At 40.4% G+C, this 17,539-nt stretch overlaps 2 protein-coding genes across 2 annotated transcripts; one reads left to right on the top strand and one right to left on the bottom strand.

Annotated features, from left to right (window-relative positions):
* LOC107633318 lies at positions 6,901 to 12,702 on the bottom strand. The gene is made up of 2 exons (XM_016336958.1): positions 12,590 to 12,702; positions 6,901 to 7,597 (listed from the first exon to the last, which is right to left on the bottom strand). The coding sequence occupies exons 1-2, from the start codon at positions 12,700 to 12,702 to the stop codon at positions 6,901 to 6,903; spliced, it is 810 nt and encodes a 269-aa protein (XP_016192444.1).
* On the top strand, positions 13,952 to 15,803 carry LOC107633316 (uncharacterized protein K02A2.6-like). Its single transcript, XM_016336957.1, has 3 exons — positions 13,952 to 14,003; positions 14,476 to 14,815; positions 15,638 to 15,803. The coding sequence occupies exons 1-3, from the start codon at positions 13,952 to 13,954 to the stop codon at positions 15,801 to 15,803; spliced, it is 558 nt and encodes a 185-aa protein (XP_016192443.1).

The following is a 17,539-nucleotide window of genomic DNA, read 5'->3' as shown; positions in this document are numbered from 1 at the left end:
TAGTCACTCAAGTGTTTAGGGTTGAACCACTCATACCTCCTCTAATAATATTTTCTAAAACTTTGTTCTTCATCTAACCAATCAACAAATATTTAGTGTACAAATGCAAACATTATGAGGGCTTTTCAAGGTTGTAATGGGGATAAGGTAAGGGTGAGGATATATGTATGGCCAAGTGAGCTATTGATAAACCACTATTTTATGGTTTATCTTGTGCTCAATTGAGTGGATTTTATCAATCTTTCATACACTTATTCATATGATTTGCATGAGTTTACATTTTCCTTCCTGATTTTGTGCTATGTTGAAAACATGCTTCTTTGGTCTTAAATTTGATATGTTTAATCTTCTCTTATTACCATTCGATGCCTTGATATGTGTGTTAAGTGTTTTCAGAGATTACAGGGCAGGAATGGCTTAGAGGATGGAAAGGAAGCATACAAAAGTGGAAGGAATACAAGAAGTTGAAGAAATTGCTAAGCTGTCCAGCCTGACCTCTTCGCACTCAAACGACCATAACTTGAGCTACAGAGGTCCAAATGAGATGGTTTCAGTTGCGTTAGAAATCTAACATCTGGGGCTTCACAACGATATATAATTTGTCATAGCTGCCCCAAAACCAGATGACGTGAACGCGTGGATCACGTGGACGCGTGACCTGGCAGAAACGCAATCCACGCAAAGGCGTGGATGACGCTTCCGCGTCACTTTCCCGCGACTTGTACGTACCAGAATACGCTGGGGAGATTTCTGGGCTGTTTTTGACCCAGTTTTCGACCCAGAAAATACAGATTAGAGGCTATAAAGTGGGAGAATGCATCCATTCATAAGAATCATGCTTTCATACTCATAATTCACTTTTCATAATTTAGATGTTATTTTTAGAAAGAGAGGTTCTCTCCTCTCTCTTAGGTTTTAGGATTAGGATTCCTCTTAAAGGATTTAGGATTTCAACTGCTTCTCAGGTTCAACGTTCATTTTATTTATTTTTCCAATTTACTTTATGAACTTTTCCATGTTAGATTTGAATTTATGTTTAAACGTAATTTGATGTGTTTCAGATTTATGATTGCTTTATTCTATTTATGAATGCTTTTAATTTAATTTAGATATTTTCTTCCTTTTGGCTTTGGTTAAGTAATTGGTAACACTTGAGTTGTCAAACTCAACAGTGGTTGAAATTGGCAGATTACTAATTGATCTAGATTGCTCTAAAGCTAGTCTTCCCACAGGGATTAACTAGGACTTGAGGATCAAACTAATTAGTCCACTTGACTTTCCTTTGCTTTAGTAAAGGTTAACTAAGTGGGATTAAAACTCAATTCTCATCACCATCGATAAGGATAACTAGGATATGACTTCCAATTCTCATACCTTGCCAAGAGCTTTATTAGTTGTTATTTTAACAACTTGTTATTTTACATTACTTGTTCTTTATTTTAAAAAATCCCCAATTTACAAGACTCACAACCAATAATAAGAACACCTCCCGACAATTCCTTGAGAAGACGACCCGAGGTTTAAATACTCGGTTATCAATTTTATTGGGTTTTGTTACTTGTGACAACCAAACTTTTGTACAAAAGGATTCTCTGTTGGTTTAGAAGCTATACTTACAACGCGATTATATTCTTGTGAATTTCTTTACCGATAGAAAATCCGATCGTCAAAATGGCGCCGTTGCCGGGGAATTGCAAACGTGTGCCTTATTATTGGTTATTGTAAATATTTTTCTTTTGCTTGTTTATTTGTTTCTTTTTATTTTTCTTTTTTTAATTTTTATTAGCTACTATGAGTTCTCACCCCTATCGCTTTGAGTTTGGCTCCAATGATGTTGCAAGGAATGGAAATTATAACAGGAACGTGCATCAAGGTCAAAACAATCAGAGATGGAAGGAGCCACGAGGATCTGATCAACCCTTTCGGCAACAACACCTTCCACAGTACCACAGACAAAGACCGTCCCGCAATGCATGCCAAGACAATAGTTATGGTGGATCTTTTCGTGACAACCAACCTCCACCAAATTACTATGGTCAAGAGCCATTCCAAGGAGCGTATCAAGATGATGGATATGGTGGATCCCCTTGTGGTTACCAACAAGGCCCACCACATGCTTATGAACCGCCTCCTCAACATACCTTTGGACCACCATACTCACAAGCCCCCTAATACCAAACACCATCACATGACCTTAACCCGTATCCACCATACCAACCACCTTATGAGCCAAATGAACCATACACAGAACCACCCCCATTTCAACACAACTACTCTCATGAACCACCACCTCAATATACACCATCTCCTTATCATTATCAAGATGAACCACCTTCCTACCATGAACCCTTTCTCCCAACAAATGAACCCTCCTATCCACTCCAAACCTCCTTGGAGAAAGCACTTACCGATCTAAACTCTACTATACAAGCTCTCGTCGCCCAAATCAGACCACCAAATACCTTCAACAATAAACCCTCAAGCTCTAGTGCACTTCCTTTTCAACCACTGAATGATCTCTCCATCCCATCACCACCATCCATGGAAGAGCACCCACATCCATCAATCCAAGAGCAACATGGTCCCAATGATGCTATTGACATGGAACAAGAGAGAAGGGATCATCTTCACGAATCCATACTTCATAAGGAGCTAGAGGAGGCCCTAAAGGTGAAGGTAGTAAAGACCCTTGAAGTTGAAGGAGTGGTTGAAGAATTAGTGAAGGAAGACATCAAGGAGGAGTCTGATTTTGTCTTAGAGCAAGAGGAGGCCCAAAATGTGGAGATGGGAGAGACCCTTGAAGATGAAAGAATAGTTGAAAGGAGTTGTCATGGAAAGAAAATCATCAAGGATGAGTACGATTTTATATTAAAACTACTGGACAAAGCAGTAATTATTGAAGAGGAAGAAGTGGTTGAAGACTTGGGAGATGCTGAACCTCCATGGGAAAGTCAAGACATAGAGCCTCCTTCCAAAACGGTTGCATTTGATGTTGAGGAGGGTGTACAACCTCCAAGGCATATCATGGTTAAGGACTTGGAAGAGATTGATCAAGAGATGGAGATTCAAGAAAAAGAAGCACAACCTCCCATGCCCTTGGAAAGCAGTGAAGAGGAGATTGAATTGGAAGAAAGCTACCAAGAGGAAGAGGTTGAAATTGAAAAAGCTTACAAGGAGGTGGAAGTTGTCAGAGAAGAGCACAAGGGAATGGAGCTTGCAAATTCGTTCGAAATACTTCTCCCAAGGCCATTACCATCCAACACAACGTTCAAGTGGGTAAAATTCTTATCCGTGACCTTTACTTTCCCACTTGAATATGGGCTACTAGAGACGGATGGTCAGCTTAGAGCTCTTTGTGGCATTAAGAGTAAGAGGAAGATGGTCAGTGGTAAGAATTGTCCTACAAGGTTCATTATGGTTGGAAGCTTTAAGTTTAAACGCAAAGGTTGGTGTAGAGCTCAATTGAATGGGTCTAGGAAGTTGTTTGGACGCTTCAGTAAGAACTCTAAAGTTGAACCACCCGGATGGAATCATGATAATCAACTTGAAGACGGGTGTAGAAACAAGATTTGGGATCCAGGAATATATGAGGATCAACTTTGGGAGCTCAAAGCTTGTGAAGAACCCCATCAAAGCTTGAGGAATTTACTTCGTATTGATAGAGCTTATTGGAAGTCCAAGCATTGGTGGAAATTTTAAGACGAGTTCAAGCACAAGCTGCCATGACAAGGAGCTCAGCACATGTCCAACTTAAGGACTTTAACTAAAAGTGCTAGGTGGGAGACAACCCACCATGGTATATTCGTTCCTTTTTCATTCTTAATCATATTTTATTTTATTTTTACTAGTATTCATTCATAATTTCTGCATATTCACCTGCATTCTGCATTTTGCATTTAAAAAAAAAAATTTCGCACGCGACGCGACAGCGTCACCAGTGCATTGGGAAGAAAAGAAAAGTGAACAGAAAGTCACGCGAAACTGTGGCTGGAGGCGTGCCTCAGGCACAAATACGCCCACGCAACCGCATCGTTGACGAGTTCGTGTCGTTTGTGAAATAGCCTCCCCACGCGTCCGCGTCACCCACGCGAACGCGTGGCTCTGTAAAATCGATGTAAAGAGGTGTATGGCAGCAAGTTATGATGGAGTGGGGCTGGACTCGTGCTAGAAGCCTAAGCCCTCCTACGCGAATGCGTGCCCGACGCATTCATGTCGCTTTCAAAAAATGGCCATCCATGCGATCGCGTCAACCACGCAACCGCGTCACCCAAAAATTTGGCAAAAAAGAGTTTCGAACAGAAAGTTGCGCGAACGCGAGGCTGCACTCACGCCAATCGCACAAATCAGGCCACGCGATCGCGTGACCCACGCGATCGCGTGACCCACGCGTCCGCGTCACCTGACCTTATCACACACCACGCGATCGCGTCACCCACGCGTCCGCGTCGTCTGCGCCGCACAACTTATCCAAATCAGCGCCAATTATCTTATCTTTTCTTTTCTAATCCTAATTTCTTCTATCTTTCCTTCTTTCTTCTTTCTTTATTACCTTATCTCTTTCACTTCTCATTCTTTTTCACCTTCATTCTATTTTACTTAATTTATTTACATAGTTTCATTCATTACATTTTAATTTTGTGCATATTTTTACCTTCTTTTCTAAATTTATTACTTTTCTGTTGGTGTTGAATTTTCTTATTTAACTGTTGCATCTTCTCTTGAATTATTTTGGATGCTTAGTGACTTGTTTTATTCTGATTGGGTAATATTATTTAAATTAATGCCAATCTTTTATATCTGTATTACTTTTGCATTGACATGAATTTATATTATCACTCCTTCCCCATTGTTGCAAATTTTGCACCATTGGTATGCCATGTGCTTCTATTGTTTTCTCACGTACATGTTGAAGCTTCCATGTAAATGAGACCCTTATCAATTGGCATTAACCCACCCATACTTCATTTATTTTCTTATCTTTATTTCTGGGTTTCTTTTCTTCCCTTTTTCTTTCAGGATGGCCACCCAGAAGGGAACCGGAAGACGTTTACATGGGGAGACAGACAAGTCCATCTGCACATTCTCTGGAAGAAAATCATTAGTTGGAGAAACCCGTCCATTTGCACATCTTAGCATGCACCGAGGACGGTGCAATCTTTAAGTGTGGGGAGGTCGATAGTGATCTCCATGGGTTAGTTATTTTCTTCTCAACACCAATATTTTACTTTATTTGTTAGTTTATTGTTGCATTTACATGTTTGATTGCATATTTTCTTGATTTTGTGCATATTTTACTACTTGGTTGAAGTAATATTTTCTTTTTCAAGAAACTTTTTAGAGTATTTCACTAATTTAAATCAAAACTTTTTGTTGAACTTGTTTGAAGAAATATTATACTGGAACATGGTTTAACACACAAAACCAGTGAGATTTTGAACCTATTTGATTGGTTGCATTTTATCAACCAATATTTTATTTTTGTGTGTATTGTTCTCTCTAAAATTGTGATCTTTGTCTTGCTTAATTCTATATTTCCATTGTTTGATGTATGCATGCACTTATATGATTGAGGCCTTTGTTTCACTGAGCTTACATACCCATATGGCCTTAACCTTTCATTATTCTTTGCAAACCAATGTTGAGCCTATTATACCCCTTTGTTCTTTACTTTAGCGCATCATTAACTCTAAGCGGAAAACAATAATGTCTTTAATTTGAATCCTTGGTGAGCTTAGACTAGTGAGAGTGCTTATGAATTAAGTGTGGGGAAGTTGAATTTGGAAACATTTGGTTTGAGAATTGAGTATGTTAGAATTTTCTGAAAACGTGAAAGAAATGTTTAGGACATGATTCATGCATTCAATAATTTAATCATATGCATTGAGAAAAATAAAAGAAAAATATATATATATATATAATGAAAAAGGAGAAAAAGAAAAGAAAAGAAAAAAAGAGCAAATAAGTAAAAGGGGACAAAATGCCCTAAAGTAAATGTTGAAAATAATGCATATGTACTGTACTTGAATTAGAATGCATGAATATGTGGAAAACATGGTTAATGGATAGTTAGATGTGGTATTATGATTACATAGATTGTCTAAAGATAGGTGGAAAGTTTAAGTTAATTAAGGATTCAGATTTTAGTCCACTTGACTTTCCTTTGCTTTAGTAAAAGTTAACTAAGTGGGATTAAAACTCAATTCTTATCACCATTGATAAGGATAACTAGGATAGGACTTCCAAATTTTCATACCTTGCCAAAAGTTTTCTTTATAATTATTAATTTATTTTTCCTGTCATTTAATTTACCTGTTCCTTACTTCAAAAACCCAAAATTCTACCTTTTCCATAACCAATAATAAATTATACCTCCCTGCAATTCGTTGAGAAGACGACCCGAGGTTTAAATACACAGTTATCAATTTTATTGGGTTTTGTTACTTGTGACAACCAAACTTTTGTACGAAAGGATTCTCTGTTGGTTTAGAAGCTATACTTACAACGCGATTATATTCTTGTGAATTTCTTTACCGATAGAAAATCCGATCGTCAGCTATCATTTAAATCTTTAACAAAATTGCAGGTGATGCATACGCATGGAGCACACGTACGCGTGGGGTGGCTTGTGCGCCAGGCACCCCTTCCGCACGTCTCCAGCGTAACTCTCTGTTCATTTTTGATAAAGGGCGAACCTCCATGCGACGCGTGCGCGTCATTGCCGCTTACGCATCGGAGGCACTTTTTTTATATAAAGTGCAAAATAAAGGTAAACATGCAGAACTGAAAATTAACACTGATATAAATAAAATAGAACTAATAAAAATAGAAGATCATACCATGGTGGGTTGCCTCCCACCTAGCACTTTTCTTTAACGTCCTTAAGTTGGACGGTCCACAAGCTCAGTCCTCTTCCTTTGCTGGATCCGCCAAGAGAAAGATCTCCAGCTCCTTATTTTTCTTCATCTTCTCACCATGATATAACTTCAAATGGTGGCCATTGACTTTGAAGAAGGTGGGGCTTGAAGGGTGACTCAAGTGGGAGACCCCATATGGCTCGGCCTTTTCCACCCTATAGGGTCTTTCCCACCTTGATCTCAACTTACTTGGCATAAGTCTCAACCTTGAGTTATAGAGGAGGACTAAATCTCCAGCTTTAAACTCTCTTCTTTTGATGTTCTTATCATGCACCGCCTTCACCTTCTCTTTATAAAGCTTTGAGTTCTCATACGCTTCTACTCGAAGGCACTCCAATTCCTGTAGTTGCAGCTTCCTTTCAATACTGGCTCCCCCCAATCCTAAGTTGCATTCCTTTACCACCCAGTAAGCTTTGTGTTCCACCTCCACTGGAAGATGATAAGCCTTTCCATAGACTAGGCAGAATGGACTCATTTCGATTGGTGTCTTGTAAGCTGTCCGATAAGCCCAAAGCGCATCTCCAAGCCTAGAGCTCCAGTCTCTTCTATGAGGCTTGACAATCTTCTCCAGTATGTGCTTGATCTCTCTGTTAGACACCTCGGCTTGCCCATTGGTTTGGGGTTGGTAAGCCGTCATCACCTTGTGAATAATGCCATGTTTCTTCAGCAAATCTGTTATTCTCCTGTTACAGAAATGAGAGCCTTGATCACTCACGATTGCTCGTGGTGATCCAAAGCGACAAACAATATTATTTCGAACAAAAGAAACAACAACATTAGCATCATCAGTACGGGTAAGAATTGCTTCCACCCATTTAGAAACATAGTCAACAGCTAACAAAATGTATAAGAAACCATTGGAGTTTGGAAATGGACCCATGAAGTCAATACCCCAAACATAAAAAATTTCACAAAATAGCATAAGTTGTTGGGGGCATCTCATCCCTCTTGGATATATTTCCAAACCTTTGGCATTGGGGGCAAGAGTCACAGAAAATAGTAGCATCCTTAAAAAGTGTGGGCCACCAAAATCCGCAGTCTAAAATTTTTCAAGCAGTTCTTTGAGGACTAAAGTGTCTACCACTCTAAGAAGAGTGACATGACTCTAAAATTCACTGGAATTCTGATTGTGGCACACACCTTCTAATTATTTGGTCAGCACCACATCTCCACAAATATGGGTCATCCCATATATAATACTTGGACTCGCTTTTAAGCTTGTCCTTTTAATGCTTAGAAAAATTAGGAGGAAATGTACGACTAACCAAATAATTAGCTATGGGTGTGATAAACCCCAATTTTGTGGTTTATATTATGTAGAATTTGGGGAGTTTTGTCAATATTTTCCACACTTATTCATAGAAATTGCATGGTTTTGTGTTCTCTTCCTAATTCTACTTCATGATGGAAAACATGCTTCTTTTGCCTTAAAAATGCCATATTTTGATCCTCTTCTGTTACCATTCGATGCCGTGATATGTTTGTTGCCTGATTTCAGAGTTTGTAGGGCAAGAATGACCTAAAAGAGAGAATGGAAACATGCACAAGTGGAAGGAACATGAAGAATTGGGCTTTAGAGAATCGGCTGCGACGCGCACGCGTAGCCCGTGCGCACGCGTGGGTTCAAGGAGCTAGGCATGGCGTGCGAGAGTGACGCATCCGCGTGGATTAGTGAATTCCCCATCAACGCGTACGCATGCTTCACGCGTACGCATGATTCATGAAACTCAGGCGACGCGTACACGTGAGAGCAGCACGTGACCTCATTAATGAAATCGTGGCTGGCGATTTCTGGGGCTTTGCAGGCCCAAATTCAGCTGGATTCTGCATGGAAAAGACCCAGGAACTCTAGGGGGAAAAGGGGGGAGGATCATTCATTACACACTTAGACATAATTTTGGCTAGTTTTTGGTTCTTGTTCTTCTAGAGAGAGAAACCCTTATTCCTCTCTAGATTTAGTTTGATTTTATATTCCCTTGTTGAATTTTGAATTAGATTTTGTTGATTTCTAGTTTTGATTACTTAATTTGAATTCTCTAGTATAGTCTTGTTGAGATCTTGTGTTAGATTTATGTTTTCTTGTTATTCACCATTTTCTATTCATTTATGAATTTTGTGGATCTTGAATTTCTAATGATACATTTATGTTTTCCATGACTAATAGTGTTGTTTGAGTGGCTTTCCATTGTTAATTTTTGGTGGGTATCTTTAATTTCTAATTTAATTACAATTTGATTATGTCTTTTGTTAATGCATGTTATGTGCTTGATGAAATGTTTCTTTTGATTATGGAGTAGTTTTCCTTACTCTTGGCCTAGGCTAAGGGAATTGGGTAAACTTGAGTCATTAGATATAATTGATTTGGTGATTTGAGAATCCTAGTGGTCAAGTTGATACCCATTGACACTAATCTACTACTAAGTTAATTGGTAGTTGGATTGGGACTTATGAGTTGAAATTGATCAAGCCACTTGACGTACCTCAAGCTTAGGAGTAGATATTACGTACTTAAAGCTCTTGGAGGTAGACTTAGTGAGTTTGGTTCCTCATAATTGTCAAGATATGGTTATTAGACAAGGATGGTGACCCCAATTCCTATGCCTAGCCAAAAGTCCCTTTTATTATTCATATTTGAAACCCAAAAATTTCAATTGCTTAATTCTAGTTATAGTCAATTGCTTAGTTCTAGAATAGAATTATATTAGATGTTCTTTTGTTAGTTTGAAATTGCTCATACCTTGCCTTAGTTACTTGATTTAGTTTCTTGCACTTTAAGATTTCTTGCATGTTAAGTCTAGTAGTTTAATTTCTTGATCATGACTCCCAACCCCGGAATTCTAACCAATGTTGATGCACATGTTTGCCCATTCCTTGTGAGATGACCCGAGGTTTGAATACTTCGGTTTACTTTTATTGGGTTTGAACTTTGTGTCAACCAATCTTTAAAATTTGATTCGAGGATTAATTGTCGGTTGAGAGCTATACTTGCAACGTGAATATTTTGTGAGATTCTTTACCGACTATAGTCCACCTATCAAATTTTTTGTGTCGTTGCTGGGGAATGGTTGCAACGTATGCCTTGACATTGGTTATGTGAATATGTGAATAATGTAGATAGTTTACTTGCTTTCAATACTTAGTTTGTAGTTTAGATTTCATTTATATATGTGCTATGACTCCCAAGTTTGATGACTCGGTCTCAACCGAACTCTAGCTTAGCCGAGCTTGACCTTGAGATTGAAAGAACTTTGTTACACACTCGGCAAGCTAGACGGCGGTTGGACTATATGGCTAGTATTTCGGCCTCTCTTGAGGAGCATACCGAATCACTAGACAGAACCGAGAGCGATTGGAGTCCACTACTTCCTATTCTTCTGTTGGCACCACTAATACATCTTTGCATCCTACAGGTGAACAATACATGGCGGAGCCGCGCTGAATCACCTTGCATGAACAAGGGGCTCTGGATATTATACTTCAACCTTTACAAGCAAGGTATCCCAATCTTGATCCGAACTTCGAGTTGAAGTATAGCTTGATAAATCTACTCCCCAAGTATCATGCGATTTTAGGTCAAGACCCCATCCGCCATCTAAGAGATTTTCAAGTTGCTTGTTCTACGACTCGAAGGCATGGGGCCGATGAGGTTACTATTATGGTTTTTTCCTTCCCCTTCTCTCTTGAGGGACAAGCAAAAACGTGATTCTATTCCCAACCGGATGAGATTGTGACCAATGGGGATTTCTTAAGGAGAGAGTTTCTAAACAAGTTCTTTCTGCCAGAGAAGACCGACTACATCTAGAAAGAAATCTCAGGTATAATGCAAAAGTACCAAGAGAGTTTGTATGAGTATTGGACTAGATTCAAGAGGCTATTAGAATCTTTTCCACACCATGGATTAGACACTCACTTGCTCATTAGTTATTTCACCAGAGGTCTTTGTGCGGAAGATAGAAGATTGCTCACCGCCGCTAGTGGTGGTTCCCTTTCCAAAAACAAGACGGCAGGAGATGCTTGGAGCTTGATAAATGATGTTGCCGAGGCTACACAACATGTAAGAGTAAGAAACAATCCCCTCAAGGGTGTGGTAGAAGCACCTCATTCTGAAACAAGCTTAACCAAGGTACTTGGGGATATGACTACTATCCTTACGGAGATGCACAAGGAACAAAAGGCATTCTATTCCATCCAAGCCATCCAAGCCCCACCTCAAGTTCCCCAACTTGAAGGTCCTCCTAAAATTTGTGGTTTGTGCTCTAGCACCACACATTACACCGATCAATGCCACCAAATTCAAGAGGAGTACACCCTTGTCGTAGCCAATGTGAATTATAATAATCATCCACCCTATCCCTCTCAAGGCCAAAACAACTACTCTCATGGCAATAACTCCAATCAAGGGTGAAGGGATAATGCACAAGGGAGCAATCAAAATCAAAGATGGAACAGCTCTTCTTCTCATTACAACATCAACCACCAATCTTCATCCCAATACCACCATAACAACAACAACCATCAAGCCAACCAAAATCACCACAACCAAGTATCCCATCAAAATCAAAACAACTACACCAAATACCAAGTACCACATCAAAGATAACAATCCAACCAATCCCCCTACTTTTCTACTAACCAAGTTGATGAACTTAGAGCTATTGTGGAAAAACATGAAGAGAACAACAAGGCTCAATTTAATGCCATGAGTGCTCAATTGAGCAATATCACCGAGATGATTTCAAAGTTGGCCTTATTCTCCTCCAACAACACCAAGCAACCCTCAAGCTCTTCTAACCTTCCATCCCAACCCCTTCCAAACCCAAAGGGCGGCCTCAATGCCATTAAACTATGGTCGGGGACTACATTGGAGGAAATACCTCCTAGAGTCATAGAAGACATTCATGAGGAGGAAGTGGTTGTTGAAGCTCCACATGAAGAACATGAGGTAGACACATGGCATGAGGAAGAAGAAGTGAGCCTTATGGAACCCAAGAGGAAGGCTATAGTGGATGAATACATTTCTATCCCATTTCCCTCCATGGTAAAGAAGACTAAGAAGACTCTGGAGTTTGATTTAAACAAGCTTCAAGTATTCAAGAAGGTTGAGGTAACCATCCCACTTCTTGATGCCATTCAACAAATTTCGAAGTATGCAAAATTTTTAAAAGACTTGTGCACACACAAGGATAGGATAGGTGAGTTGGAGACATTGTCATTGGGTAGTTCCATTTCTTCATTGATGAAGCCTATTCCGGAAAAGTGTGGTGACCCTGGATCATGTTTGGTGTCTTGTCGTATTGGTGGAGTTGCTTTTCATGACTGTATGTGTGATCTAGGGGCTTGCGTAAGCATCATGCCATTTTCTATCTTTGTGCAGTTGAATTTAGCTCCATTAAAGAGGTCGGCGGCCAAATTTGCCTTAGCCAACAAGAGTGTAATTACCGTAGTGGGAATAGTGGAAGATGTACTTATGGCGATCAAGGATTTGGTGTTTTCAGTTGATTTCTACATCCTTGAAATGCCTTCAACAGATAATAGAAGCTCTTCCTCTGTTTTGCTTTGTAGACCTTTCTTAAAGACCTATAAATTCAAATTGGATGCCTTTACCGGCACATACTCTTTTGAAGTAGGATACAAGACTATCAAGTTCAATTTGGAAGAAGCCATGAGACACCCACCCGAAGAGCATTCCGTTCTCTGATGTGATGTAATCGATGAGGTAGTAGCGAAGGTACGAAGAGAGGATCACAGCATGTTGTGCTACCCCATTGTTGAAGAAGCGGATGACCATGAGGGTGAACAAGAGAAAGTTGTTGAGAATGAACTCCATGAGCTTGATGAAAAGGAACCTCAACTTGAGGCAAAAAGTGAATTGAAGCCTCTTCCATCTCATTTAAAGTATGCATTCTTAGAGGACAACCAAAGGTTTTCGGTCATTATTGCTAGTGAGCTTTCTAGACAAGAAGAAGAGAAGCTCCTAGAGGTCCTAAGGAAGCACAAGAAAGCAATCGGTTGGAGCTTGGCCGACATTATGGGGATTGACCCTCGCATGTGTATGCATCGTATCTTTCTCCAAGAGGTAGCTCGGCCGGTTAGACAACCTCAAAGAAGGCTCAACCCCACTATCCTTGATGTGGTGAAAAAGGAGGTCACAAGGCTACTTGATGCGGGTATTATATATCCGATTTCTGACAGTGAATGGGTGAGCCCGGTCCAAGTCGTTCCAAAGAAATCATTAATCACTGCGGTTAAGAAGGATGACGGTGAAGTGGTTACTCAAAGAGTGCAAAATGCTTGGCGGGTATGCATTGATTATAGGAAGTTGAACGCCACAACAAGAAAGACCACTACCCTTTGCCTTTCATTGACCAGATGTTGGACTGACTTGCAGGTAATCTCATTATTGCTTTCTTGATGGTTTTACTGGTTACTTCCAAATTTACATTGCCCCTAAGGATCAGGAAAAGACCACATTTACTTGTCCCTTTGGCACCTTTGCTTACAAAAGGATGCCATTTGGGCTATGCAATGCACCCGCCACCTTTCAGCGGTGTATGACCAATGTCTTTTCCGATCTTATGGAGAGTTGTCTGGAAGTATTTTTAGATGACTTCAGTGTATATGGAACTTTATTTGATAGTTGTTTAGAGAACTTGGCCAAAGTCTTAGCTAGGTGTGTTGACACTAACCTTGTCCTAAATTTTAAAAAATGTCACTTCATGGTGAGACAAGGCATAGTGTTAGGACACGTAATCTTTGATGAGGGAATTTCTGTGGACCCGGCCAAGGTCGATGTCATTACCAGTTTACCTCACCCCTCATCTGTGAGGGAGGTCCGTTCCTTTTTGGGGTATGCAGGATTCTACAGGCGCTTTATCAAGAATTTTAGCAAGATCGCATTGCCATTGTCGCACCTACTCCAAAAGGACGTGGACTTTGAGTTTGATAGTGCTTGTGCGGGTGCATTTGAGAAGTTGAGGAGAGCTCTTACCATGGCACCAATTGTGAGGGACCCTGACTGGACGTAGCCGTTCGAGATCATGTGTGACGCATCAAATCATGTCGTAGGTGCCGCGCTTGCACAGCGCGATGGTAAACTCCCTTATATCATTGCTTATTCCTTAAAAACATTGGATGCGGCACAATCCAACAATACCACTACGGAGAAAGAGATCCTAGCTATTTTTCATACATTAGATAAATTCAGATCTTATTTGCTAGGGTCCAAAATAGTGGTATATATGGATCATGCAACTTTAAAGTAGTTGTTGACAAAGAATGAGTCGAAACCTAGGCTCATACGTTGGAGCTTGCCATTCATCCGAAATCCAACCCATTCTTGAAGCTTGCCATTCATCCGAGTGTGGTGGCCACTTTGGCACACAACGGACGGCTAAAAAGGTTTTAGATTGTGGATTCTGGTGGCCAACCTTATTCAAGGATGCTAACCAATTCTGTGTGTCGTGTCACCAATGTCAGAAGTCGGGAAATACATCCCAAAAGGATGAAATGCCTCAACAACCAATGTTATTGTTCTGTGAAATCTTTGATGTATGGGGCATAGACTTTATGGGGCCATTTCCTAACTCAAGTGGGTATCTATATATTTTGTTGGCGGTTGACTATGTCTCAAAATTGGTGGAAGCGATACCTACCCGCCTTGACGACGCTAATGCCGTGATTTCTTTCATTAGAAATAATATTGTGTGCCGCTATAGATTGCCACGAGCAATCGTGAGCGACCAAGGTTCTCACTTTTGCAACAGGAAAGTAGAGGCACTACTCAAGCGCTATGGGATATTGCACAAGGTTGCAACTGCTTATCACCCCCAAACCAATGGACAAGCAGAGGTGTCCAACCGGAAGATTAAGCAAATTTTGGAGAAAGTGGTGAATCCACAAAGGTAGGATTGGAGCTCTCGGTTGGGAGATGCACTATGGGCATATAGGACGGCCTATAAGACCCCGTTGGGGATGAGTCCCTTTCGAATTGTCTATGGTAAGGCATGCCACCTTCCAGTGGAGATTGAGTATAAGGCCTATTGGGCAGTTAAGCAGTGTAACATGGATTTCACCAAGGCGGGTATAGCCAGAAAATTGCAACTGAAGGAACTTGAGTGCCTTAGGTTAAAGGCCTATGAGAATGCAAGGATTTACAATGAGCAAACTAAGGCATTCCATTATCATCATATCCGCAAAAAGGATTTCAAAAAAGGTGACGACGTTCTCTTATACAACTCAAGACTCAGGCTTGGTTTGGTAAAGCTTTTCGAAGAGGTGCTTGTGCTTTTTAAAAGCTCAAGCTCCTCATTTTTTGTTTGGTAAATAAAAAAGATCATGTGCTTGTGCTTGCAGCTTTTAAAAGATCGGAGTACTTTTGAAAGCACCTAAGATAGAGCTTTTCAAAGTTGGCTTGTGCTTTTCAAAATTTAAAAGTCTAATATAACCTCATATGTTAACTAATTTTCAAATTTAATGCTTGCATTTATGTCTATTATAGTATTTTTAAATTTTAAAAGCTATTTTACCAAATGCAATTGTTGTTGCTTGTGATTATTAAAAGCAATTTTTAATTTGATTTACCAAACATAAATGCTACAACTTTTAAAAAGCCATCTTTTAAAAGTTAGCTTTTATAAGCTACTTTTGAAAAGTAAAAGCTTTACCAAACTAAGTTTCAGATTCATGCCCGGAAAGCTTCGTTCAAGGTGAAATGGTCTATTTAGGGTGAAGGAGGTAAAGCCCTATGGTGCGGTTGAACTATTCCACCCTCAAAGTGGCACAACATTCAAGGTGAATGGCCACCGGGTAAAGAAGTACCATGGCTACAAGTCGCCAAAGGAGTTAGAGGTGTTCCTGCTTACAGATGCACCAAAAGGAGGGGAAGCTTAAGCGCATGACCATCCAACTTAAGGACGTTAAAGAAAAGTGCTTGGTGGGAGACACCCCATGGTACGCGGAATCGTGATTACACTTTAATTATGTAAAGTTCATTGTTCTTTCTTTCTCTGGTAATGGCGCCAAAAACATGATGCCAAAACCATGGTTCACAACTCCGTGTAACTAACCAGCAAGTGCACTGGGTCGTCCAAGTAATACCTTACGTGAGTAAGGGTCGAATCCCACGGAGATTGTTGGTATGAAGCAAGCTATGGTCACCTTGCAAATCTCAGTCAAGCGGATATCAAACAGTAATGGGTTTTTGAAAATAAATAATAGAATAGGGATAGAGGTACTTATGTAAATCATTGGTGAGAATTTCAGATAAGCGAATGGAGATGCTTTTCGTTCCTCTGAACCTCTGCTTTCCTGCTATCTTCATCCAATCATGCCAACCTCACATTCTCCGGACTAAAATCTAAGTATTTCCCCCGAACCATTGTAACATAGTTCTTTGGATCAGGGTTCTTACTTTGATCATGGTTCTTGGTGATCCATGCATTGGCATAAAACTCTTGAACCATTAGGATGCCGACTTATTGGATGGGATTTGTTAGAACTTCCCAACCTCTTCTTTGAATTTCATGTCGGATCTCTGGATACTCATTTCTTTTGAGTTTGAAAGGGACCTCAGGGATCACCTTCTTCTTGGCCACAACATCATATAAGTGGTCTTGATGGGCTTTGGAGATGAACCTTTCCATCTCCCATGACTCGGATTTGGAAGCTTTTGTCTTCCCTTTCTCCTTTCTAGAGGATTCTCCGGTCTTAGGTGCCATCAATGGTAATGGAAAAACAAAAAGCTTATGCTTTTACCACACCAAACTTAAAGTTTTGCTCGCCCTCGAGCAATAAAAGAATGAATAGATGAAGAAGAAGAAGAAATGGAGGAGAGGGGGTGGGAAGTGTTTCGGCCAAGAAGGGTGTAGAGGGGTGTGTTGTGTGAATTTGATGAAGAATGGAGGGCTTTATATAGGGAAGGGATGGGGGAAAAGGTTTCGGCCATATGGGTGGGTTTGGGTGGGAAATTGGTTTTGAATTTTGAAGGTAGGTGGAGTTTATGAGGTGGGTTTATGGGGAAGAGTGGATGGATGTGAGTGGTGAAGAGGTGATGGGGGAGAGAGATTGTGGTGATTGGTGAAGGGTTTTTTGGGGAAGAGTGTTTATGGGGTTGTGTGAAAGAGAGTGGTGAGAAGAAGTGAGTGGAGGTAGGTGGGGATCCTGTGGGGTCTACAGATCCTGAGTGGATCCTGTGGGGTCCACAGATCCTGAGTGGATCCTGCGGGGTCCATAGATCCTGAGGTGTTCAAGGATTTACATCCCTGCACCCATTAGGCATGTAAAAATGCCTTTGCACCCAACTCTGGGCGTTCAGCACCAGGTTGGTGGCCATTTTGGGCGTTCAACGCCCATTTGTGTGCCATTTCTAGCGTTGAACGCCAGAACCATGCCTGTTCTGGCGTTCAGCGCCCAGAAGCTGCCCATTTTGGGCATTCAGCGCCAGAACCATGCTCTGTTCTGGCGCTGAACGCCAGACATATGCTCCTCTAGGGTGTGATTTTTCTTCTGCTGTTTTTGATTCCGTTTTCAATTTTTATATTTATTTTGTGACTCCACATGATCATGAACCTACAAAGACATATAACTACGAAAAATATAGTTAGATAAATAAAAATTGGGTTGCCTCC

This window comes from Arachis ipaensis, chromosome B03 (genome assembly GCF_000816755.2).
Source record: "Arachis ipaensis cultivar K30076 chromosome B03, Araip1.1, whole genome shotgun sequence".
Lineage (NCBI taxonomy): Eukaryota > Viridiplantae > Streptophyta > Magnoliopsida > Fabales > Fabaceae > Arachis > Arachis ipaensis.
The sequence above is the reverse complement of the archived record's forward strand: the minus strand, read 5'-3'. Positions and strand labels throughout refer to the sequence as shown.